General features: G+C 40.4%; 1 protein-coding gene across 1 annotated transcript; it reads left to right on the forward strand.

The window, feature by feature from the left end:
* On the forward strand, positions 1-25109 carry mxtx1 (mix-type homeobox gene 1). Its single transcript, XM_065471890.1, has 3 exons — positions 1-79; positions 23802-23986; positions 24381-25109. Exons 1-3 carry the CDS (start codon positions 1-3, stop codon positions 25059-25061), a joined length of 945 nt encoding a protein of 314 aa, XP_065327962.1. The 3' UTR covers positions 25062-25109.
* The last annotated feature ends 993 nt before the right edge of the window (positions 25110-26102 follow it).

Consider the following 26102-nt stretch of genomic DNA (forward strand, 5'->3'; position numbering starts at 1 on the left):
ATGGGTGGTGACCAGGGACGATTACAGGATCAGAAGTTTGGGGGTGCTGAGCACCCAGAGAGTTGCCCATCCAGGCAAGGTAAACTTTACTCATCACAATGAGGAAGGAAGGACAGAATAAAGACATGCTGTGGAAGAGAGACAGACGTTAATAACAGATATGATTCAATGCAGAGAGGTCTATTAACACATAGTGAGTGAGAAAGGTGACTGGAAAGGAAAAACTTCATGCATCATGGGATGCATCAGCCTACGTCTATTGCAGCATAACTAAGGGAGGATTCAGGGTCACCTGGTCCAGCTCTAACTATATGCTTTAGCAAAAAGGAAAGTTTTAAGCCTAATCTTGAAAGTAGAGATAGTGTCTGTCTTCTGAATCCAAACTGGAAGCTGGTTCCACAGAAGAGGGGCCTGAAAACTGAAGGCTCTGCCTCCCATTCTACTTTTAAATACTCAACAAGTAAGCCTGCAGTGTGAGAGCGAAGTGCTCTAATAGGGTGATATGGTACTACAAGGTCATTAAGATAAGATGGGGCCTTATTATTTAAGACCTTCTATGTGAGGAGCAGGATTTTGAATTCTGGATTTAACAGGAAGCCAATGATGGAAGCCAAAACAGGAGAAATCTGCTCTCTCTTTCTAGTCCCTGTCAGGACTCTTGCTGCAGCATTTTGGATTAGCTGAAGGCCTTTCAGCAAGTTTTTAGGACATCCTCATAATAATGAATTGCAGTAGTCCAGCCTGGAAGTAATAAATGCATGAACTAGTTTTTCAGCGTCACTCTGAGACAGGATATTTCTAACTTTAGAGATGTTGCGCAAATGGAAGAAAGCAGTCTTCCATATTTGTTTAATATGTGCATTGAAGGACATGTCCTGGTCAAAAATGACTCCAAGGTTCCTCACAGCGTTACTGGAGGCCAAGGTAATGCCATCCAGAGTAATCTGGTTAGATACCATATTTCTAAGATTTTCTGGGCCGAGTACAATAACCTCAGTTTTATCTGAATTAAGAAGCAGAAAGTTAGCGGCCATCCAGGTCTTTATGTCCTTAAGACATTCCTGCAGTTTAACTAATTGGTGTGTGTTATCTGGCTTCATAGATGGATAGAGCTGCGTGTCATCTGCATAGCAGTGAAAATTTATGCTATGTCTTCTAATGATGCTGCCTTGGGGGAAGCATGTATAATGTAAACAGAATTGGTCCTAGCACTGAACCCTGTGGAACACCATAACTGACCTCAGTGTGTGAAGAGGACTCTCCATTTACATGTACAAATTGGAGTCTATTAGATAGATATGATACAAACCAGTGCAGCATAGTACCTGTAATACCTACAGCGTGCTCTAATCGCTCTAATAGGATATTATGGTCGACAGTATCGAACGCTGCACTGAGGTCTAGCAGGACAAGCACAGAGATGAGTCCACTGTCAGAGGCCATAAGAAGATCATTTGTAACCTTCACTAAAGCCGTTTCTGTTTCTGTACAATGTATGAAAAGATCTTTACTGCAGATACTACTATGGCTCTGCAGATTTTTTCTTTTCTTTTCTTTTAACCTATGTCGCCTCACCTTGAGGTTGGCAAATCTGTCTATCACATTTTGGTGGTCAAGTCTCTCAAGCATCTCTTTCTCAACTGACATCACAGCCAGGTGCTGGAGTCTGCTTTGACCCATGGTCCTTCTCAGCCAGGTATGGAGCTGACTCCAGACTCTAAAAGACCTTTGACAGATACAGCTCTAACTGGGTTTGTTAGGGCAACCTGAATAACAGTTTTCAGTGTGGGGAAAATCTGATTATCCAGAAGATTGTACAATGTTAACATATCTGGAATGGCACCAGCCTCACTCTTGAGCTTCAAAAAGTTTTTGGCAACTGTGACTTCCTCTGACTGAAGTTCAATATGGTAATGCAGTGCCAGGGCTGACCACCCAGTTTGTTTTGCAGATTCTGTATAGCAGCTTTAATATAGGGAGAACACAACTTCCAGACTGTATGAGTAAAATTAGTTGTTGTTTTTTGTCTTTGCCAGTTTAACTTTTTTTGTTTTGCCTGTTAGTACTCCCTGTCTGTTTTCTTACCTGGTTCTTCCTGATCTTGTACTCCTCATGTTCCCCTCTTTCCTCTCTCCCTCTTTGGACTGACAATCATACACAAATAGATTGTATTCAATTAGATTACAAAAATACTATTAAGATCACTAACAAAAAAAGTCCTCTCTCAGTGTACTTTCAACCAAAAGGCAAATAACCAAACCGCATGTACACCTAATAAAGGATATAAATATTGAAACACTGATCCAACATTATTCTTTATTGAGGGATCATTTGATTTTACACTTTTACCTGAATGTGGCTCCTGTTTTTGAAAAAACTTCCTCATATCCAACAGGAACCTGGCTGTGTCTCTGTACACAAACACACACACACACACACACACACACACACACACACACACACACACACACACACACACACACACACACACACACACACACCGGGAGTTATAAGGTTAATGGGCATCCAGTCAGTTAGCTAGTTAGTACCTTGGGTTCGATATGAGCACATGCATATATGACAAAATAACCAGTTTCTCTCATTACATTTTAAACAGGACAGTTGTAACAGCAGTAGCTGCGGACAATGTTAAGTTTTAGATTTTAAATAGGCTGTATACATTTCAATGGGAGCAACAGGACGGTCAAATGTCGATGATTTTACTACAGAGCAGGACGGATTGTAGGGCAGCAAACATAGTCGGGAAACACGTTTTCAACACTGCAGGTTACCTGGGTGTAATGTTTTTCAGCTAAAAAGAAACATGGCCTGACTCCTACCTAAATATATAAAGAGTAACTGAAGGATAAATGCAGCTAATATGTCCTGTTTTAAGCCAGGCACTTACACCTCCGCTCCGTCTCAGCTACTATCGCTCTGGCACTGCAGCAACGGAGCTAGAGCCAGGGTAGGGGAGAGCCGAGCTGGAACAAACCATTTTGGGAGGGGGGACGGGTTATCTATACTTTTGTTGTTAAAATGTTCCATCTCAATTAAGTACTGTATGCTTTTTTTATTTTTAGTGTCCCACAAACAAAAAATATTGTCAAAAAAGTAAGAAATCTTTGGGGGTGCTTTGATTCATTTTGGGGGTGCTGAAGCACCCCCAAAATGAATCAAAGCACCCCTGAGACAAGCATTTGTGGAAGAATGCGTCTTTCTGAAGGGCTCGCTGAGCTTGAGCGTGGTTGTGTAGCAGGATCCCACCTTTGCAACGAGTCAGTTCATGAAATGTGTTCGCTCCTAGTTATTCCGCGATCAGCTGTAAGCGGTGTTACTGCTAAGTGGAAGCGTTTAGGAGCCACGGGACTCAGCCGTGAAGTGGCAGACCCTGTAAGTTACACAGCGAGGCCACCGAGAGCCGAGCGCGCACAGTGCGTAAAAGTCGCGCTGATGACTTCATGTTGAGTCCCACGTCTTCTCTGGCATTAAGAACGAAAATAAATGAATAAAATAAAATAGAAACGAAATAAGTAACATTATTTTTTGAATTTTAAAACAAGAACAAAAAAGAAGGAAAAAACTGCTCTGGAAGCTTCATGGCATGGATTTCTGTGACTGAGCAGCTCCTTTGGGTGTAAACGTGACTCAGTCATTTTTCTATATAACCTGTATAATTAACATAAGCAGGACAAGACTGAAACAGTAATTCAGGCCGGTCATTTGCTGCTTTTACCCTGCGCGTTATTTAGCCTTCACAATACCCGGGCTGCCGTAATTATTGAGGCAGGAAAGAAAAATCGCTTTACTGAGATTATTGGATGTCTAGCAGTTAAAAAAAAATTAAAAGAGAGAGAGATGACGCACAAGGGGACAGTCTCCATCCTTAAATGCGCCAAAGATCTATATAATCATTTGTGAATTTATATTTATTATTAACATATTTCATTTTAAATGTTATTTTCAGCACCAATGTGCAGCTATAGAGACAACCCATAAACTGGAATTTAGTTTTCAAGTTAATTCATTTATTCATGTGTTCGGGGTAATGCAAAAACTCAGCAGAGATGCAGAAATGATAGCGCATACACATGCAGGATGATTAGAGCACACCTTTTAAACAGAAGTTAAAACAGAAAAACTTCAACTAAAAAAATAAAAAGCTATATACACGCAGACCAAGTGTTTTCTTCATGCGTTACACACACAAATTTTTCAGCGTTTTTCTTTTGTTATTATTAAATTATCTCTGTTTGTTCTCTACCTTCACTCCGATCTCATCGTCAAGCACCAAGAGTAACGAATCAGGCAGCCAGAGACAGAGAGGCAGGCTGCCCGCCTCAGCTGTGCTCGTCTTTGGGGTACGCACAGGTGACTGCCGCTGTGACCAAAGCTCACGGTGTCGCAGGTGAAGCAGTGCGCCTGGCGTGTGGCTCTGAGACTTTCCCCACTCCTGCTTTAAATCACTGCCCGGGGGTAGCTGCTCACAGGAGGCCAAAACAACCTCAGAGCACCGGGTAATGCTCCGGATAATCCCCTGTTTGGAGTGTAAGTGTATCTCCAGGGTTGTTAAAGAATACCAAACAGGTTTATAACCAACTGATGTTTGTGTTTTACTGCAGTGCATTGTCTCCTTTTGTGTAATTTTTCTACATAGAATAAATAAATAGCTAATTTAAAAATAAATGAATAAATAAAAGAGGCTACCAGCACTGTTCCATGAACCCCCTCCCAGCCCATCAGTAGGTTTATCCCTACGCTTATGGGAACTAGAACAGCAGCAGACTGCAGCCATGGATAAAAGTGGTTGGTGTGATTATTTGAGAAGAACACTGAAATAAGGTAATTTAACTCATTAAATCAGCTGTATTAAGGTAAAATTGAAATCAGCCTTGTTTTCTGCTCTGCAGCTTTGAAGTTTACTTTACTTTAAACTTTAAAGTTGTTTTTGCATTAAATTTCCTTAAGTGTTTTTTTTCTGAAATTCACTAAAAATCGCTGTTATCACCAGATTTGTAATTAACAGGTTTTATGTCAGCACATCAGTTTTCTGAATCCTTGCCAAGTCAGCTAATCTTATCAAGATCCATTCAGGCCTCAGTGCTGCACAGATTAAGCAAACAGTCTGAAGTCCACGTAGCAGCAGAACTTAGCAGCTGATACGAAAACATCGTTACAATTATGTTAGCTTACCTCGCCTAGCTTCAGGCACTTGAAGCTAACATGCCAGCTAGTCTGTGAATGCTGAGGGTTAGCATGTAGCTAATGTACCTTTGTTTGACCAAGAAGATGTGCCAAACTTACCTCAAAATGTCTTCAAAATGCCTTCAGACAACTTGCAAAGTACTTCTCCTCTGAATTAAAAAAAAAAACAAATAAAAACAACTAGGGAGAAGTTTTTAAATTGATATAATTATTAACAGTTTGTATATTCAGGCTAAACTCTGTAGCTTTGTAGATGAGCAATGCCACAAACTTACAAGATATATGTAACATAACAAAATAAACAATAGCATTTGAAACTACAAGAATCTAACTCAAAAGAATTATTTTTTCAACATATTAATGACCACAATTCATTATTGTTTTTGTTAGTTTTATATTACAGTTTGGCTGTTCTGATAATATAATTTATGTTTCCATGGAAACTTACTTTATTCAGCATATGTAATTAATTTTTAGGAGGGACCAAAACATCAAAATAACTCACTTTAATGATATTAAGTGGAGATGTTTGGTTATGGACCCGTGTGTGTCTTTAATGAAGCGACACTAAATTAAACTAAACTATACTATAGGAACCATGCAATCACTGCACTCTGTATATCAAAGTATTCTAGAGTCAAATGTGATGCCCTCTGTGTGACAGCTAAAGCTTGGGCCAGACTGAACCAGGCAAAAGGACAACAATCCCAAACAGCAAATCAACAGCAGAATAACTGGAATTGTTAGAAAATATTGGGTTTTCTTAACTAATAATATGTATATACACACATTTTTCATCATATTCTTACATGCATATATCCTAGATTCTTTATATATATATTGTTGGGAAGCATTCATGTAACAAAGTGTTTTGCAGGTTACCTCTGTGGTGGCCATCTTGTTTTCCCAGTAAAAAGGTGGCCTGCCTCAATTGCAGCTCTTTTATAGGCCAGTCTGAATTGAGAAGGCGTGGTCTTTAGAGTATTTAAAGGGAGCAGGAAATGGATTGGGGGCCATTTTGAGATGTTGCTGTCTGTATGTGCATGATATTGGCAAGAGACAATAAAGCAATTACTTCAGTTAAGACTGAGTGAGGTCTGATGTTTCCCTCACCGCATCTCTAGGTGTAATATATATATATATATATATATATATTACACCTTTAGAATTAGAAATGCACCAAAATTGTGTTCTGATGTGCACTAACTGGTGGAGGTTCTGAATGATAATAAAGTGGCTACTCTATTCTATTGTAAAGTCAATAATAGCTTGAGGTGTTGTAATGCTCCGGTCAAAGTCCAGACCTCAACCTGTATGAAATGCTGTGGCGGGACTTTACGAAAGCTGCAACAAACCTCAGTGAACTGAAGTAATGTTGTAAAGAATAGTGGGTCATAAAGAAAATGATTACTGTGAATTTTTGTTAATCATTGTGGTTCTGCATAAATCATGGGGGTAATCTACTGTAGTTTTCACAGGACTGCGGAGAGTCCTTTTTTCACATAATATTTCATTTTAAATTTCTTCAGTACTACTTGGTATATAGTGACACTTATAGGACTGAAATTTATAGATTGAAATGCAATTTTTTAAATTCATCATTCAGTCTGAATGATGAATTTAAAACCGTTCAAGGTAATTCTTTCATTCAAAGTAATGCAAAGCAACCCCAAAACTGTCTTCCTCCTATTTTTTTCAAATGTGTGTGTGAGTGCGGAGTCCTGTCTGTGCCCCTCAACAATAATATTTAACTATTTATTACAGTTTTGCTAAATAAAAGGATCTTGCTTGCATCAGTAACATGATCACCATTAACCAATGATCGCCCTTGACGGCAGAACGCGCTGGTTACGAGCCGGGAACGAGCTCACAAAGAGCACGCGCATTTTTTGGGGTCCGGACGGAGCTGTAGGAGAAACACAAATTACCTCAGACACACAGACTGATGCGACAAAACCAGTAAGTAGGTGTAGAGCGTACACTGTAGTATGTAGCACACAGGAGTATTAGCTTATTATGTACACGTTGGTAAGCTGTCTTGTGACAACTGACGAACTGAAACAAACGAGCGTGCTGTGTGTGTAACAGCGCGACAAACATTACCTGTCCTTTTATTAACTGCACAAGTAGTGCTGGTCATAGCTGCTGGTCATAGCTGCTGGCTGACTGGGTAGGGCTGTCGTGGGTCTGTAGCTCTGTCCACCGTTTTAGGGAACATATTTAGTTTTAAAGTAAGTTACAGGGCTTTTCCTGCCTTTGTGGAGGGATTATATTTCACTTAAAACGATCTAATATGCATGTCCACATAATAATGGATTATTATAAATATAATATTTAAAAAACATGCTGTATTTCAAAGAACATACATTAAGAAACAGATTATATTCGATTTATATTTTAAATAAGACAAAATGCTGATTTTACAGCAGCAAAATTATTGTATCTCTACAGTTTAAAAATGTAATAAGCTTTCTGCCTGCACAGAGTGGATAGTGAAACAAATGGAATCATCATAGATAAATTATTTCATATTTATTACTTTTTTCCCCTCATCGCTTTATTATTGTAGCTCTAGTAATAAATAATAAGGGAAGGATTCTGGATCAGCACCATGATGGAAACTTGTGCCCACAGTATATACAGTATTCTGAAGAAGGTCTAAAATGTCACTGCGTGTGCATGCATGTGTGTGTTTTATGTATATGGATTTTTTAAATTATTACTCATGATATAATATTGTCCAGACATGGCTGGTAAGGAATGAGGAGGAAACAGTAGGAGCTTTGTGAGGCTACTAAAGGCAGTGAATCTCTCAGCAGCTGGATTACAAAGAGCACAGGTAACATTAACACATGTACCAGTTGTTGGAGAGGTATTCCAGTATAAAAATAATAATAAGCACAACTGAAATGTTTTGCTTCTATAACATTTTTCTGTCATCATTTTATTATAGATTAAGTGTAAGAGTTGTTAAGTGTGGATAATTAAATAATAGTTTATTGCAATAGCAAGTTGTGCCTTGTTCTCAGATGGACAGCAAGTGGAGAGTGATAGATGAGATGAGGAAATAGAAGGAGGAAGAGAGGCAAAGAGTGAATCACAGGCAGAGCCTTGTTTATTTCTGTTTTTTGTTGCCTTATGGTTCCAAGCACTGACACCAATCTTTGCATTTTGTTATTATCTCATGACACTTGTTTAGTCAGCTACCATCTCTCCTATGGACTTTTTAATGTCTACAGTCTCAGATCAACACAGCCCTGCCCTCCAGCACTATCAGCTGCAGGAGCAGCAGCAACCCCTCAACACCAACATTGTACCCATCAGGTAAAACATAGGCTACGTTTACTTTGCCTCACAACAGTGATATAGTATGATGCGATCCCATATTAGATTCTTGATGAATGTGTGTTGTTGTTATTCAGCCTGGTTCAATGTGCCCCTTTTTAGCTTTGAGCACCCGCCCCTGTAAACGTCTCTGCACGGCCCTGCCTGGACCCCACAGTTACAGCTGGATACCGAGTGCCGCCTGGTGTCTGATTGTGAGAGCTCCTCCTCAACCTATTCCTACTTTAACATAACATCACAGCTCAAAGTGGCTGCTAAAACCTCAAACCAAAGGAAATGACCTGGGCTACCGGGTGGACAGTCCGCTGATTAATGAAACTATTCTGTCGACTTAAATTAATAAAAAAAAAAACATTTTTAAAATTAAAGCGATAATTGTCATTATTTCGGTAAAATTTTCCCATTTGTGTAATAATCAAAAAACGAGGGGGGGGGGAGGAAAAAAAAAAAGAAGAAAAACAAACCCTGCCCGGACAGTTTAAATATCCGGGTTTAATTGCACGGTCATATTTGTACGGGGCAACGGACAGCAGCGGCAGCAGCAGCGGCAGCAGCAGCAGCGATGGCTACAAGTAGTGATGGTTAGATGGGGCCTCGTGAAGCGTTTCAGCACATTCCCCAAACTGTATCGACACTGTGTCGACACAGTTTTGCTGTTTTGCTCCATACTGACACCTGCTGGACCTTAAATATCATTGCAGGCAACTTACTTGAGACTCACAACAGACACTGATTCAATGACCTAGTCATACTTGTACACTGTAAGGTATTGTACTTTCCATGGAATCATTTTATATCTTTTATATTGCAAATATTGTAGACATCTTTAAAATATATTGTGAATGACATTAAGTGAAAATTAAAATGAAAGTATTGTGAATGTAATATTACCCATTTGACTCAGTTTATTATAAATTTCTATTCAGAAAAATAGGTTTATCCAATGTTTTTGCATTCAGTCTATTGCGTTTTTTTTTTTTTTTTTACACCATTTCCCCAGCTTTGGAAAACTCACAGGGACAGATGAAGCTGGGGTACACAAAAGCTGTAAAGCCAGGTGGAAAAGGTTCTGATAAGATGTCTTCCTATTCCCCCAGTACGTTAAAGGATCCTCTGATCTTGGAATGTTCCTCTCCGACACTCTTCACAATACTAAGGGGTTGGCAGTCCTTTATAATAAAATTCAGGACTGCCTGGTCCAGAGCAGTCTTCCTAGATGCTTGATTTGAAAATAATAAAACACATATTAATAAAAAAAATGATGATAAAGCTGTTCAGTGTGTATATAGGCCTACCAGTGTTCATTCTCGGTGAGTTTGTCTCCTCATTTTCATGTTTGGCTCTGTAATGCCTAAACACGGAGGAGGTGCTTTGTTTGTGTAAGAAAGCAGAACAGATGCGACATTTGACCTGCATAAAATGAAATAAAAATTTACACTTCAAGTCACATTGCTGTTTTTCCTATTCTGATAGATTACACTGAAACAAAGACAGACAAACTATTACCTTATTTGCAGTTAAAAGATCAAAATGATCCCACACAGCAGAAACATTTCTTTTTCTTTCAGGCTCCATTTTATTATAGAGAGATGTGTATTTTTTTTATTTTTTTTTATCTTTGCGAGAGTAATTTTGTGGGGGTTTTTGGTGGCGACTCATTCCGTTGGCAGATGCGGATGCGGTACCTTTTAAACACAGTTTGGTGCGTTGGCAATGAGCGATACAGCAGCTGTATCGATCACGTGACTTTTTCTTAAAGCGACGCACGCACCGATACAGGCATCGGCTGGGTAGAGGAGACTTCAGAGGGCTAAGGAGATCTGTAGCTGGGATCGCGTGCTTGATCTCTGGAGGCGGTGGATTGGCATAATCTGGATTGTGACTGGGTCAGAATGGCAAGTAGTAGTGGAGGGTTTTCTGATGATGAGGACATGGATGTTGATTGGCGTAAAGTTGGACATGGTAGAAAGGTAGGGGTTGGTAAGGACAAGTTGAAATCCACGCCAACTGGTAAGCGGGCACTTGAAGAGGAAGATGCTAGGCTTGCTCAAAGAAAGAAAGTGTTGATGGAAGAATTTAAAGTGTTATTGAAATTCAAACCTGGTAATGAAATAGCGGGAGTGAGTCCAATTACTCTGACGAATGGCTTGAAGAAAGCGATCGGTGATGTTGAGCTAGCTAAGGTGCTCAGAGACGGGTGTTTGTTTGTTAAACGTAAAAATGCAGAGCAACGGAATAAAGCGCTTAAGTTGCAAACGCTTTGTAAAAAGGAGGTTGTGGACAGGAAGGTGGTTGGTGAGAGGAGAGGATGTAGAGGAGTGATTTCAGGTATTCCCGCTGGGGAAAATCTGGAGGAGTTGAGGAAGTTGATCAAAGGAGGGGAAGTCACTGGAATAAAAAGATTGCAAGCTGTTAGAAATGGGGAAAAAGTGGATAGTCCATCAGTACTGCTTGAGTTCAACGGAAATCACTTGCCTGAGAGAGTTATGTTGGGGTACATGAGTTTTAGTGTCCGTGTCTATGTGCCTCCTCCACTCAGGTGCTACAAATGTCAGAGGTTTGGTCACATAGCTAGTGTGTGTAAAGGACGACTGCGGTGTGGACGATGCGGAGGAGAACGTGTGTATGGCGAATGTGCCAGTAGTCAGGTGAAGTGCTGTAACTGTGGGGGACCACATGCAGCAGCGTATGGTGGGTGCACAGTAAGGAAGCAGGCAGCAGAGGTTCAACAAATTCGTACAGAGGAGAGGATATCTTATGCAGAAGCTTTGAAGAGAGTTGCAGACAAGGGCAGAAGACCTGCTGAGGGGCAAGGAATGGGTGATGGGAGAGGGATGGGGGAGACAGGCAGGAATCTCCCTGACATCCAAATGGATAAACTTGTCTTGTTCTTGGCGTATGTCATTAATTGTTCAGAACAAGCCAAAACAAAGACAGAAAAGATCAAGATAATAGTAAAAGCAGCAGCGAAGTTTTTCGATATGCGGGATTTGTCTTGGGAAAAAATACACTCAGACCTTAGTCATGGCGAAGGTGCATCAGACCCACAAGTTGTAACTTAATGCTTATTCTTCAGTGGAATGCTAGGAGCCTCATTGCGAATGGGCAGGAACTGAAGGGCTTTATTTGTGCATTAAATTCAAAGCCAGATATTATCTGTGTTCAAGAAACATGGCTTAAACCACAGTTGGATTTTGTTATTCAAGGATATACAAGCATTCGCAAGGACAGGGTGGGTAAAAATGGAGGAGGGTGTGCGGTGTTTGTTAGGAGTGGGATTTCGTATAGTCAGCTAGACATTGCAGTAGATTTAGAGGTGATAGTTGTAGAAGTCTGGTCTAGGGCAGGAAGTATCAAAGTAATTAATTTTTATAATCCATGCCAAAAGTTGGAGAGGAGAGATCTGGAACTACTTTTAAGGGATTGGAGAGGGAAAATAGTTTGGTGTGGGGATTTTAATGCACATAGCACTTTGTGGGGGCGCCGTAGTGACCCTAATGGGAAAGTGGTTGAGGATGTGGTTGTGGAGAAGGATTTGGTGGTTTTAAATGATGGCTCTGGCACAAGGGTGGATTTGGTACGAGGTACTGAGTCGTGTCCTGACATTACAATGGTTTCGCAATGTTTGGCAGGTAGGAGCACATGGAAAGTGGTTAAAGAGAGTACAATTGGTAGTGATCATTATCCAATACTTTTTGATCTTTGTGCAGATGCTGATGCGTCACGAGAAGAAAGACAGAGGACATGGAGGTTTGAGGAAGCAAACTGGTGTTTGTTTAAAACATTAAGTGAAAGGAGATTGACAGGTGTTGATTTTGGACAGCCTATTGATCAGTTAACTTCTACTATTAGTCAGAGTGTGATTGAGGTGGCAACGGCATCCATCCCAAAGAAAGGTGGCAGTAGAAGGACAAAGGTAGTGCCGTGGTGGACCCGAGACTGTACAACCGTGATTAAAGCCAGGAACAAAGCGTTTAAAACGCTGAAAGGAGCACTGTGTGTTCAGAATCTGATATGCTACAAAAGGAAACAGGCGGAAGTACGAAGGGTAGTTAAGTCAGCAAAGAGGGACTATTGGAGGAAGTATTGTGATACTTTGGGGAGATCGACACCGTTGGAGAGAGTGTGGACAACTATTAGGAAAATGTCTGGGAAGAGGAAGGAGTATGGTTATCCAATGATGAAAGATGGTGACAGAATATTAGTAGATAATGGGAGTAAAGCTGAGTTATTGGCTAGAATGTTTTCAAAGGTTCACAGCACAGAAACTCTAAATACGGCAGAAATCAGGGGAAGGGAGGAAACACGAAGGAAACATCTGGAGGACTTACGAGATGCGGAGGAACATGAAGGTCTGATAAATATCGTGTTTTCAGTAGCAGAGTTGAAGACTGCATTACTGAAAGTAAGCAATGCCACTCCAGGTAGAGATCAGATTAGTTATTGTATGATTAGAAACTTGAGTGACACTAGTAAGAGTATACTGGTTAAATTGTTTAACAAAGTATGGGAAGAGGGTAGGCTACCTGACCAGTGGAAAGAGGCTATTATTGTTCCCATATGTAAGCCAGGAAAGGATCCAGCTTTGGCGGAAAGTTATAGACCGATTGCTTTGACGTCACATTTGGGGAAAATAATGGAAAAGATGGTGAATGAAAGATTACTTTACTTTTTGGAAACTAATGATAAGATCAAGTGGTACCAGAGTGGGTTTAGAAAAGGGAGAAGCACGATGGATCCGGCTGTGCGTCTAGAGCATGAAATAAGGCGTGCCCAAGTGAATAGGGAGAGTGTCGTAGCCGTATTCTTAGATGTCGAGAAGGCGTACGATATGATGTGGAAAGAAGGACTCCTGATCAGGTTGCGGCAGATTGGTATTACAGGGAGGATGTATAGCTGGATTGAAAGTTTTTTAACTGGACGGAAGATTTTTGTGCGAATAGGAAAGGAGTTCAGTGCAGGATATGATGTCCAGAATGGCACTCCGCAAGGCAGTATAGTTAGTCCGGTATTGTTTTCCATAATGATTAATGAGGTGTTTGGTGCTGTAGATCACTCAATGGGGGTTTCATTGTTTGCTGATGATGGAGTTATTTGGAAGAGAGGACGAAACTTGCAGTTCACCATGGCTAAAATGCAGCGAGAATTACAAAAGGTGGAGAGTTGGGCTCTGGCATGGGGGTTTAGGTTTTCTGTTTCGAAAACAAAGTGGATTATTTTTACGCGTAAGAGAATACATTGCCAGTTGAGTCTCAAGTTATATGGGAGTGACATAGATAAGGTTGATTGCTTTAAATATTTAGGTATTTGGTTTGACGAACGGCTTACATGGAAAACACACATTGGGAAAATGACTGAGAAATGTAAAAAGGTTCTGAATATTTTACGGTGTTTAAAAGGTAATGACTGGGGGGCAGACAGGACAGCATTGAGAGCTCTATATGTAGGTCTTATTCGGTCAGTGCTGGATTATGGGTGTCTGGTTTATGGTTCAGCAGCTAAAACTTTGCTGAATGACCTGGACAGAGTTCAATATCAAGCTCTGAGGTTGTGTTGTGGGGCTGTTAAGACTACTCCAGTGGCTGCTTTGCAGGTGGAAATGGGGGAGCAACCATTAGAACTCAGGAGGCGTCAAATTGCTTTGACTTACTGGGCAAATTTGAAGGGACATAGTGACAGTCATATAGCGCAGAGTGTACTTAAGCCTTGCCAAGAACAAGAAAAAGGGACTGGTCGATGGAGAAGTTTCGGGTGGACTATAGGAAAAGAAGTCAATGAGTTGGGATTTAGTTGCACAGACCTTAGCCCAGCAGTAGCCTTGTCAGTTTTGCCACCTTGGTTATATGACCAAATAAGTCCTGACTTCTATTTGTTACGTAAGGGAGGGGGGGTGACTAAAAACCAGGTGCAAGATCATATAGTGGGAAGGTACTCAGGTTATGTGAAGATTTTTACTGATGCGTCAAAACTGTTGGATAACAGAGTGGGTGTTGCATTTGTTCTCCCAGACATAAGTTATATGGCGAGTGCACGAATTACAGATGGATTGGCAGTTTATACTGGGGAGCTTGTAGCAATTTTAATGGCTTTGACCTGGGTGGAGGACGCACCACTGGGGAGGTATTTGGTTTGCTCAGACTCTAGCAGCGCACTGGTGAGTATAGGTAATATGTCTTCGGACTCTAGACAAGATATTGTTTTTGAGATATTTCATTTATTGTATAGAATTAAACATAGAGGGATAGAAGTGGCTTTCTTATGGGTTCCTGCGCATATCGGTGTTGATGGTAATGAACAGGCCGATAAGTTTGCAAAGAGTGCAGCAAGAAGAAGTTGTGTGGGTTTGACTATCAAATACAGTAAAAGTGAGGTGAAAAGTTTAATCAAGGTAAAGTTGAAGGAGAAGTGGCAGGCACAATGGGATGGAGATGGGAAAGGCAGGTATTATTATGGCATGCAGAAAACAGTCGGGCAATGTAGAAGGAGCTTTAGAAGTAGAAGAGACGAGGATATAATCTCCAGGGTAAGATTTGGTCACACAGGCTTGAATAGCACACTTAAAAAGATGGGCAAACATGACACGGGGACTTGTGACTTCTGTGGACAGGAGGAGACGTTTGAGCATGTAGTGTTGGAGTGCGATAAGTATAAGCGAGAAAGGGAAAGATTGCAGTTTGAATTGCAAGAAAATATCCGAGACTGTAGGTTACGAAACCGTTCTGTCCCACACTCCTTTCCAGAAGGTGGCGGTAAATGCACCTAAAAGTTGTTTGCCAACCGCCATTAAAATGTAGGAGAAGAAGAAGAAGAAGAAGATACAGGCATCGCTAGGTGAGCTTGATACATGCGTCGGTGCGTCAGTGTTGCAGGACCCATCACTAGCTACAAGTGATGGACGCGATTATTTTCAGAGAACACGTCTCTTCTGGATGGTCACCCTGTCAGTGGCGCTGATATATTTCGCTGTAAGTTCGTTAAATCAGCTGTACTGTGGTACAACTGAGATATTATTACCGTCAGCCTTTTTTCTCTCATTTGTAACTGCTCGCGGAGCCCGTGGAGTTGTGTTGCACAATATGTCCTCCGGGTAATTGTATTTTTCTGAAAATTACTCGGGGCTCGGGGAGAGTTTAGTCCTCCCTGTTGTCGATTGCTACTTAATTTTTAAATGAGGAAAATGTATAAATATCGGCAGGTTAGTGTATGGAGCCATTGCCAAGGGTGTCTATGTAAAAGCTAATGTTATCGAGGTTCATTCAGTTCTCGGTGTGACACAGGTCAAACAAACAGCTCAAAGTCCACTGTACGGGTTAACATTAGCAGCTGATACAGAACTCAGTTCAAATTAGCTACGTTAGCTTTCTTTCATCAAGGCTGCCCGCGGTAGTGCTCGGTGAACACTGCGCTGTAACGTAAGGGGCGCTTAAGCTAACAGGTGGGCTGGTTTGTACGTGTTGGGCTTAGCTTGTAGCTAATTAACCTTTTGTTTGGTCAAGAAAATATGGTAAAGTGACCCCAAAGCATTCACGCCTGCTTTCCAAAGTATTGCCATTAAGGAGAAATGACTCAAACTGGGGTAGATGGGAGCATAACCGTTTAAATGTACAAACAGTACGGTGGCCCGAAGATGCCAACGTTTCAGAACTAAAAACACGCGAATTTTAAATAAGTTCCACTGTGCTGAAATTACTTTTTAATGCCAAGCTTCTAAAATTGGTTTAAAATTTGGAGAGTATCACTGCTAAACAGACGAAATGTTATCAACCTGTTGCCAGTGCCAGGTTTGTTTATTTAGGTAAACGACAGGAATGTTGTCCCTACCTACTCTGTGAAGTGCTTTTTTTGTGCCTTTGACAGTGTCACTGTTCTCATATCCATGTTTTCTGAAATGGTGTATTTTGCACCTTGGGGCCACCAAATCAAAATATCCCAGGGTTGATTTATCTATAACCAATTCTAGTTCAAGAAACAAGGCTTGCTGTTGAGGGTATTTTGTGGACATCCAAAGTGGGTTCCAGCAATATCTGTGTTGTTTTTGTGGCCAGAGCCACAGTCAGCCTGACAGGTCAGAGGTGGGAAGAAATGGACAATGGCAGCAGTGTGTTCTATTTGTCAGCTCATGTCTTTAAAAGAAATGTTTTTCATGAATATTTATCATTAAATGAATTAACAGTTAGTTGGAAGCTGAAGATTATATTGTGTAGAAGATCAGTAATTGGATCAGACCACAATTATGCCTACACTTGGCTTTCTTTGGTATAACTCAAACAGCCAAACACAGTGAACAGAACTGATTTTCATCTAAAACTGTGACATATTTTATGGCATTTTGCACAACAAGGCTGCACTTTGTAGTGCATAAATCGGCTACAGTCATGGTGTAAACTGCTGGAAAGAGTCATTCATAGCACCCTTCCACAGCAGGAAAATAAAATGATACACTTCATTATTGCCACTGTGGGGTCTTCTCATTAAAACAGCAAGTCATTGCCTGTGAGCACTGGGAGTGTCTGATGTTGGCAACTCTTGTTAATATGGGGACCATGGAGGGGACTTTCAGCGGGAAAAAATACGACTTGCTGTGGTCATATGCATGCCATGAAATGAGTATATATCATACAGTCATTAGAAACACAGACAGTCTTTGACTAAACTAAAGTTCTCACACAGTACTGAGCAGAAGTCTTGAGCCACCCATCCTTTAAACTTATTTCTTTAATTTTTTATAACACTGGGCCGAAGTATGGCAGTTTACTAAAACGTGCAGACATACATGGAAATGCAGTTTATAGGGCAAAAACAAAGCTTAACTGTCGTCTTCACATTTTAAACTCTCTTGGGCAAGCTTTCATGTGATTTCTTTAAGTAGTCTTTGGGAATAGTTCTCTGGACTTGAAGGACATTCCAAAGGTCTTTTTTGAGCAGGGAAAAAAACTTCAAAAGACTTTCAGAATAATTGCTTATTTAAAGATATTGCCCTTCAAAAACTTAGAAGGGAGTTTTGTTTTTTGTATATGGTGTTTTTAAACTCCTTCTTTCTGGTTCCAGTGCACAGTGTTTGCACCAGATGTAGTCCCATTTGAGCTCCTTGCTCCATTTGGCACCTTCTCCAAAAACCTTGCGTATAACCATCCTGATCTACTGTACAAAGGGTAAGTAATGCAGCACTGTGAAGCCTGCAAACAAAGAATTCTGGTAATGAGGTTTGCTCATTATAGCTTTTGTAATGCAAGCCAATCACTTTAGGAGATCTAAATAGACATTTTTCTAATGATGTGCAAATCACCACGCCCAGCCCCGCACACGCACGCACACACACGCCCTGCACATGTGGATCGTTGACACAACATTCATAGGTTGCAAATTGACGCTCATGCTGTGGAGTAATAGGACGGCAATCAGAGCTTAATGTATTGTTGTGGTTTCGGTCACGTGACTCACCTGCTAAGTCAGTCTGTTCAAAGGCAAGGCAGTTGGAAGCCATTGTCGAGTCACTGGTGGTTTGAAATCTGAAACGACTGATCACTTTAAGCCAGGGGCGATTTTAGCCCATTTTTGATGCAATGCAACTTCGAGGGAAAGACGAGTGACCTCCATTCTCAACTGCTGCACATCCAGAGATCCATTCTAGCTGCTGCCATGTGGAACGACTCCTCTAATGGTAAGAGCTGCTCTCCAGGTTTGAAAACTTAGAAAAACTAAACTGTGTGTTTTCAGGTTTTTCTACCTGGGTCAAACAGTCCACCAGGTGCAAACAGCACTAAGTGTGGCGTGCTTTTTGCACGCTCAATCATCCAGATTGACAATTTTTAAAATCCCAGAAAGTTGAATCTGTTCATTGAGACGCAGCATTTCTCATCCAAGTGATATCTGGAGACTGATAGAGTCACTTAGATGAGTGAAGAAACATTTGTCCTGCTGGAAACACTGCATCCGGATGAACAGTCAGCTTCCTGGGACACTGCACAGTGACTCATACCAACAAGATCACAAGAAAACTATTAGCTGGATTACCACATTTGACATCTTTATGTAGCTGCAAAGATAGTACAGCAAGAAAATAGGTTGTATGGTGGTAGCTGGTTAAAGACCCTCATGGACTTTGTACCTCTTCCACTGTTGCTGTGCGGGACTTGATACCGCGCTCACTGTATGTCTTTATCTGTTGAGATAACACCAGCTGTTTTTATCAGGAGCTTATTTGAGGGAAGAGACACACTGACAGCTGATAGCTTCCGCTTAAAAGAGAAAGACTATTATTAACACAGCATAATAGAGTGCTTTAGCTGTACTGCTTTTAAATCTAAGCTCACGTATTTTTCCTTCATTTCCCGTCCAGGTGTGGTTTCAGAACCGAAGAGCTCGCACTCTAAAATCAAAAGGATCCAGCAAAGCCCAGTGGCAGTCTCAGAGCCCAGCGCACAGTCCACCGGCTCGCCGCCACACACAGGCCTTTGCACCTCAAATGCAGCAGGTGTTAAACAATGGACAGTTTCCTCCTACCTTCAATGCCACCGGAGCGTATGGACAGTGTGGAGTCTGCGTGTATATAGCTTTTTATTTTTTTAGTTGAAGTTTTTCTGTTTTAACTTCTGTTTAAAAGGTGTGCTCTAATCATCCTGCATGTGTATGCGCTATCATTTCTGCATCTCTGCTGAGTTTTTGCATTACCCCGAACACATGAATAAATGAATTAACTTGAAAACTAAATTCCAGTTTATGGGTTGTCTCTATAGCTGCACATTGGTGCTGAAAATAACATTTAAAATGAAATATGTTAATAATAAATATAAATTCACAAATGATTATATAGATCTTTGGCGCATTTAAGGATGGAGACTGTCCCCTTGTGCGTCATCTCTCTCTCTTTTAATTTTTTTTTAACTGCTAGACATCCAATAATCTCAGTAAAGCGATTTTTCTTTCCTGCCTCAATAATTACGGCAGCCCGGGTATTGTGAAGGCTAAATAACGCGCAGGGTAAAAGCAGCAAATGACCGGCCTGAATTACTGTTTCAGTCTTGTCCTGCTTATGTTAATTATACAGGTTATATAGAAAAATGACTGAGTCACGTTTACACCCAAAGGAGCTGCTCAGTCACAGAAATCCATGCCATGAAGCTTCCAGAGCAGTTTTTTTCCTTCTTTTTTGTTCTTGTTTTAAAATTAAAAAAATAATGTTACTTATTTCGTTTCTATTTTATTTTATTCATTTATTTTCGTTCTTAATGCCAGAGAAGACGTGGGACTCAACATGAAGTCATCAGCGCGACTTTTACGCACTGTGCGCGCTCGGCTCTCGGTGGCCCCGCTGTGTAACTTACAGGGTCTGCCACTTCACGGCTGAGTCCCGTGGCTCCTAAACGCTTCCACTTAGCAGTAACACCGCTTACAGCTGATCGCGGAATAACTAGGAGCGAACACATTTCATGAACTGACTCGTTGCAAAGGTGGGATCCTGCTACACAACCACGCTCAAGCTCAGCGAGCCCTTCAGAAAGACGCATTCTTCCACAAATGCTTGTCTTGAAAAGTCCAATGATAATAGAATATTACCCAAAACAAAACATAAAAATAATGCTAATCATAAATCAATACCAGTAATTAATGTCAGTTATAATAAACTAAACTCTTATAAAAATAAGAGTTTAGACTGAACATACAAATTGATCACCCTGAGGTAAGGTTAAAGGATTTTTGAATGTCTTTAGACATATGGTCTGATTCTCTAGTTGTTTTCAGTACTTGTTTATAGCTGCCATAATATTTCATTGCAAAGAATTTAACATATAATATCTTTGAGACAAACAGTGAGTGTCAAGAAATGACAACACTCATGTTTTAAAACTAGAAACCATCACATACAACAACAGTTATCAGCATAAACAGACACACTACATACATTAACTGGATTTGTATGGTGCATTGTGCTAAACTGGCTCTCCATTAACAAACCTTTGTGAATTTATCAGTCATATTCCAACCAAATTAAAATCAGTGCAGAGATGCACATAGAAGTGTTGAAGTTTTTTCTTATGTAAATTGTTCTTTTGTTCTTGCACATTTTACAGCTTTTACAGCAGAACGCATGCTGTTGTATCCAGAATGATATTTGCCTTTTTTTGAAATAAACAACGCTTTCACCGAAAACTACTGGTTACCACTGTTGCCTCACAGCAGGGAGGTCCTGGGTTTGAACCCTGGCACCCTTTCTGTGTGGACCTTACACTGACAAAAAAAAATGCTAAGTTAATGTTGACTGTCTGGGCCGAAGAGATTGTTGATGCCAAGAGTTCCACTTTCTGATTAAATAAAGGTCGATGCCTAAAAAATGTGCACGTTAGCCATGCTCTGTGCTTTAATGCACCTCCCATCATGGATGCTGGCTATTGAACTGCACTGATAACAAGTCAGATGTCCTTCTCCTCTTTTGCACAGAGAATTAAATGTTGATGATATATAAAAAAGGGACTTTTATATTATGATTGGTCAGATCTTATTACAGTTTTCCTCTTCCTTTCTCTTTAAAAATTGTTGTTGCACTGTATGATTTTAGCCTTTATCAAAAAAGAACTGTGCTAATGTAACTACTTCTTCTAGAGAACCATGTGTGTTTTCTATACACTGCAGCCTGAAGACCCAGAAATCATAGACATAGGCTGTTTATTTATTTAAAATCTTCTGCTCCAATTTTCTTTTTTAAAAAATTTGTTTTGCTGATATGAAATGTAAAAATTGCATAAAATTGTCATTTTTTAAAATATCATTTATATATTTATATAGAGAGCTCATGCTTATTTGAAAAAGTCATACTTTATTTTAGTATTCTGAAAGATTTCTGTACCCATTTTGAATTTTTAAAATGACCTCTGAGACTTCTGTACCCTTAGCATAACTCTACATTTAATTATTATTCAAATTGCAATCCCGTAATTCCCCCTGTAGATTTTTCTTCCAGTATTACGTTACATCAATTATACAGAAAGTAATAAAAGCTTGTATGTGTCTCTTGTGGAAATAAACAGAAAACCTGCAATAACGTAATAATCAATAGTCATAATCGTAGCATTAAGATTGCAGTGAATCGCTCCCCTACGCTGCAATGCACTTTTTTACGGTTTACCTTTTTGGAGGATATGCAATTTAATTGAAGTAATAAGCTGATCAGATGGCTGTTTGTGCAGCTCGCTGTAGGCAGCGGTATCAAACTAAGACTCTTTTCCATTAGTTGAACAACCTGTAGGCTGATCAGCTGCTTAGCAGACTTTAATCACATCGTCATTGTGTGCAAACTCACCCATGGCGTTTATATTCAAAGACAGATCTGCGTTTCATTTTATTTAAAAATAAAAATCGGATTTATTCCAGTTGGTAAAGTTGCTCTGCTCAAAACATTACCTCACACTGGTCATGATGGAAGGTCCCATTACTTTGCAGGACTTTGATAATGGATGTGTGATGGGATTTGGATATAGGACCCACAGATAAAAAACTAAGGGGGACTTAAAGGAGCCGGTCTCACACACCGAGACATTGATTCTGCTCCAGGAACAGATAACCACAAAAAAGAAAAACGTCGACGCCTGTATCAGATAACTCACAGAGACTTCAAAGCTGCATTGTGTTTTAATAATGCATACTACAGATCTGCGCACTTTGCTCTCTGGCACCGTGTTTCTTGATTTTAGAAGAATCAATAAAAGCTAGCTGCGTGAAAAATGGCCAAAGACTTAGGCAAACATTTGAGGGGGGATCCCCATGCATAGTAAGTGCAAGAAGTAATATCTGATTTAGTTTAAAGCATATGGTTTAAAGACAGAAAATAGAGTTTGACATATAAAGGTTAAAGGTCACTGCATCCACATACAGCTCAGTAAAGGCCTGGACATGTTAAACAATCTGCCCCCCCTCCCCACACACACACACCCACCAATTACTGAGGCTACTGTTGGACCAGGACAGTTAATCAAGAAGGTCCCTTTTGTCTTTCCTCTTCTGATAACAGCTGTGCTGGTGTTTTGCATATGAAGAGCAAAGCAAAGACACTGACAAGCTTCAACTCAGAGTGCTCTTTTCCAATTGGACAAAAGTGTTTGTTTGTTTTTCAAGATTGTTAATGTTTTGATTAATCATCAGGAGACTGTTTAAAACTAATCACATGACTCCCTGCTGTCATATTCGCATTAAAGACGAGTGGCTTCTAAAGTGGCCTCCTTTAAGTGAAAATATAACATTATATCTTTCTGCTGCACATTTCAATGCATCCACATTACTGGAATGAAACCACAGAGCACTAACACAAATAAAATATAACACTAACACAATAAAAATATATGAAAAACACAAACGAACATATAAAAAATATATAACTGTGTATCGATATCTAAATATGTGCACAGAAAAGTTGCAGGCTAATCTTCGTGCTCTACCTTGCTCTGTATATTTACTGTTTCTTGGGCGGCCATCATGTGCTGACAATCCCAAAACGCAAACAATCACGTGCACGTCGTATTTTAATTAACTGGTTTCGACGATCAATCAACTTAGGTGATAATGGGTACGTGGGTGGGGGCAGAGTCAAGGGGTGGGGGTACTCTGAGTTAGCCATCCAGCTGCCGTGACGTCACTGGGATCCCCTATGGAGGCCTCAGGTGACAGCTCATAAAAGGTGACCTGAGGTAAACAGGGGACACTCAGAGACACTTTGAGGGAAAGACGAGTGACCTCCATTCACAACTGCTGCACATCCAGAGATCCATTCTAGCTGCTGCCATGTGGAACGACTCCTCTAATGGTAAGAGCTGCTCTCCAGGTTTGAAAACTTAGAAAAACTAAACTGTGTGTTTTCAGGTTTTTCTACCTGGGTCAAACAGTCCACCAGGTGCAAACAGCACTAAGTGTGGCGTGCTTTTTGCACGCTCAATCATCCAGGTTGACAATTTTTAAAATCCCAGAAAGTTGAATCTGTTCATTGAGACACAGCATTTCTCATCCAAGTGATATCTGGAGACTGATAGAGTCACTTAGATGAGTGAAGAAACATTTGTCCCGCTGGAAACACTGCATCCGGATGAACAGTCAGCTTCCTGGGACACTGCACAGTGACTCATACCAACAAGATCACAAGAAAACTATTAGCTGGATTACCACATTTGACATCTTTATGTAGCTGCAAAGATAGTACAGCAAGAAAATAGGTTGTATATCCCGTCTGATCTGATGGAACAATCTGCTTTCTCTTCTTTGCACAGATGACGCCGTTCCTGTGTCCTCCGGCAACGGCTCCTCTCGCACCGCCAGTCGCAGGAAGAGGACCAGCTTCTCCAAAGAACACGTGGAGCTGCTGCGCGCCACCTTCGAGATTGACCCGTACCCTGGAATCACCATCAGAGAGAGCCTGTCCCAGACCACAGGCCTGCCCGAGTCCCGCATCCAGGTAAATATTTGTTAATGAAGGAGCAAGATTAATATAATGATGAAATAAATACAGCTTGTAAGTTTAGATTAGGTTAGGATTTCCCTTTTTTTAACATAAAATAACAATACTTTTGACATTATTGGACCTGCGAGCTGGTTAAAGACCCTCATGGACTTTGTACCTCTTCCACTGTTGCTGTGCGGGACTTGATACCGCGCTCACTGTATGTCTTCATCTGTTGAGATAACACCAGCTGTTTTTATCAGGAGCTTATTTGAGGGAAGAGACACACTGACAGCTGATAGCTTCCGCTTAAAAGAGAAAGACGATTATTAACACAGCATAAGAGAGTGCTTTAGCTGTACTGCTTTTAAATCTAAGCTCACGTATTTTTCCTTCATTTCCCGTCCAGGTGTGGTTTCAGAACCGAAGAGCTCGCACCCTAAAATCAAAAGGATCCAGCAAAGCCCAGTGGCAGTCTCAGAGCCCAGCGCACAGTCCACAGGCTCGCCGCCACACACAGGCCTTTGCACCTCAAATGCAGCAGGTGTTAAACAATGGACAGTTTCCTCCTACCTTCAATGCCACCGGAGCGTATGGACAGTGTGGAGTCTCGTATGGGATTCAACCAGGAGGCTCAATGGGCAGTAACCCCAGCTCAAACCTGTGGGAGTACATGCCTCAGCCAGGCTGCCAAAACTCCACTGGGGTGCCTGCGTGGCGTCAGCCTTCCGTGGAGATGGTAAGCTACAACTCAAGCTCCAGCCAGGCAGCCTCCATGCACCCTAGTTCAGACATACACGACCTCCTTCAAATATTCAAAGCAGACACTCCTGATTCTGGATTCTTCAACAGCAGCCGAGAGAGCAGCCCAACGGGTTGTCTGGAAGTCCCGACCCCACAGATGAGGAGTATTGGGGAGACTGTAGCAGCTCTTGAGGACGGCAGGGATGCAGGATATCCGCCAGTGGTCCAGGATAGCTCACTGCCAGTGCTGTCATTGCAAGATATTATGTGGGAGCTGAATGAGGAATGGCTGGGAGGAAATGGACTGTACAACGGAGTCACTGGAGAGGAGCCCCCTTACTTCTGATGGCTATGATGAGTATTTTTAATGGCTCAAGTGTTTGACGTATTTTCAAAATATTTTTAAAAAAGCCATGTTCTTGCAGTAATTACTGCACATTTTTAGGATATTTTTTTTTTCTTCAAGTTTACTTAAAAAAGAAAAAAAAAGAAACAAAAATCAGTCGTTATATTGCATAATACTGTTTTCTTGGCTTCCCCTTTCCAAGAATGTACTCTCAGCTAATTCATGACCAGAGATTTGGCTCTGCTCATAGATGGTGCCTGTGAGTTGTAAATATGAGAAAAAGGGGATTTTCTTTCTGTGCAGAGACATTATGGAGAGTAATATAAAAACATGTTAAATCCTAATGAATGCTGAAATTAAATTTAATCTGTAATAAGACTTTATGTAAAAAATAATTTTAACAAAAATAATTTATAGATATAGAGATGTTATTGTATAATGTTTCCATTTTGATTGGTTAATTTTAAGGATCTGATAACAGAGGATGTTGTTTGCTGTAAAGATTATGAAGCCCTGTGAGGTTAATTATTGGTCTGGGAAACGAAGATGTTGATATAATATATTTGATTCTGTTAAGCTTTGTTCTTATGTTGTATGACTGACATATAGTGTATGATAATATAGAGAATATACAGTTATAAATATGATTCTGTTATTATGTTCGCATGTTTTGCCAATAAAGTTTATTCTAAATGAACGTTCACATTGCGTCCATGACTCATAACTTACAACATAGTACTGCAACATCATGGTGTCGTGTACAGTGATTCTTATTCTGTAATTTCTACTTTGTTTGTTTTTTTGCCTTAAATTCAATTTAGTTTATTTTCTACATAATTATTTTTATTTTATATTAGTTTAGTTTTTCAAGTTCAACTTAAACGAAGATTTTTTTTTTCACAGCTAGTTTAAGTTTTCAGTTTAGTTCCAGTTAACATAGTGAGTGGATAAAAATATCCACCCAGTTATTTGGGTTTAATTAGAGGCTTTTATATTTATCAGCTCTTTGGCTGTGCTGCCTTTCATTTCTCTTTTTTTCAC

The sequence above is a fragment of the Pelmatolapia mariae genome, linkage group LG13, assembly GCF_036321145.2.
Source record: "Pelmatolapia mariae isolate MD_Pm_ZW linkage group LG13, Pm_UMD_F_2, whole genome shotgun sequence".
Classification (NCBI taxonomy): domain Eukaryota; kingdom Metazoa; phylum Chordata; class Actinopteri; order Cichliformes; family Cichlidae; genus Pelmatolapia; species Pelmatolapia mariae.

Bases quoted from the DNA above. Each gene is read 5' to 3' on its own strand.
- mxtx1 (XM_065471890.1), top strand. From the start codon at position 1: ATGGGTGGTGACCAGGGACGATTACAGGATCAGAAGTTTGGGGGTGCT. The intron at 80-23,801 runs GTAAACTTTACT...TTCTTTGCACAG, and splicing joins GAGTTGCCCATCCAGGCAAG to ATGACGCCGTTCCTGTGTCC. The intron at 23,987-24,380 runs GTAAATATTTGT...TTTCCCGTCCAG, and splicing joins TGCCCGAGTCCCGCATCCAG to GTGTGGTTTCAGAACCGAAG.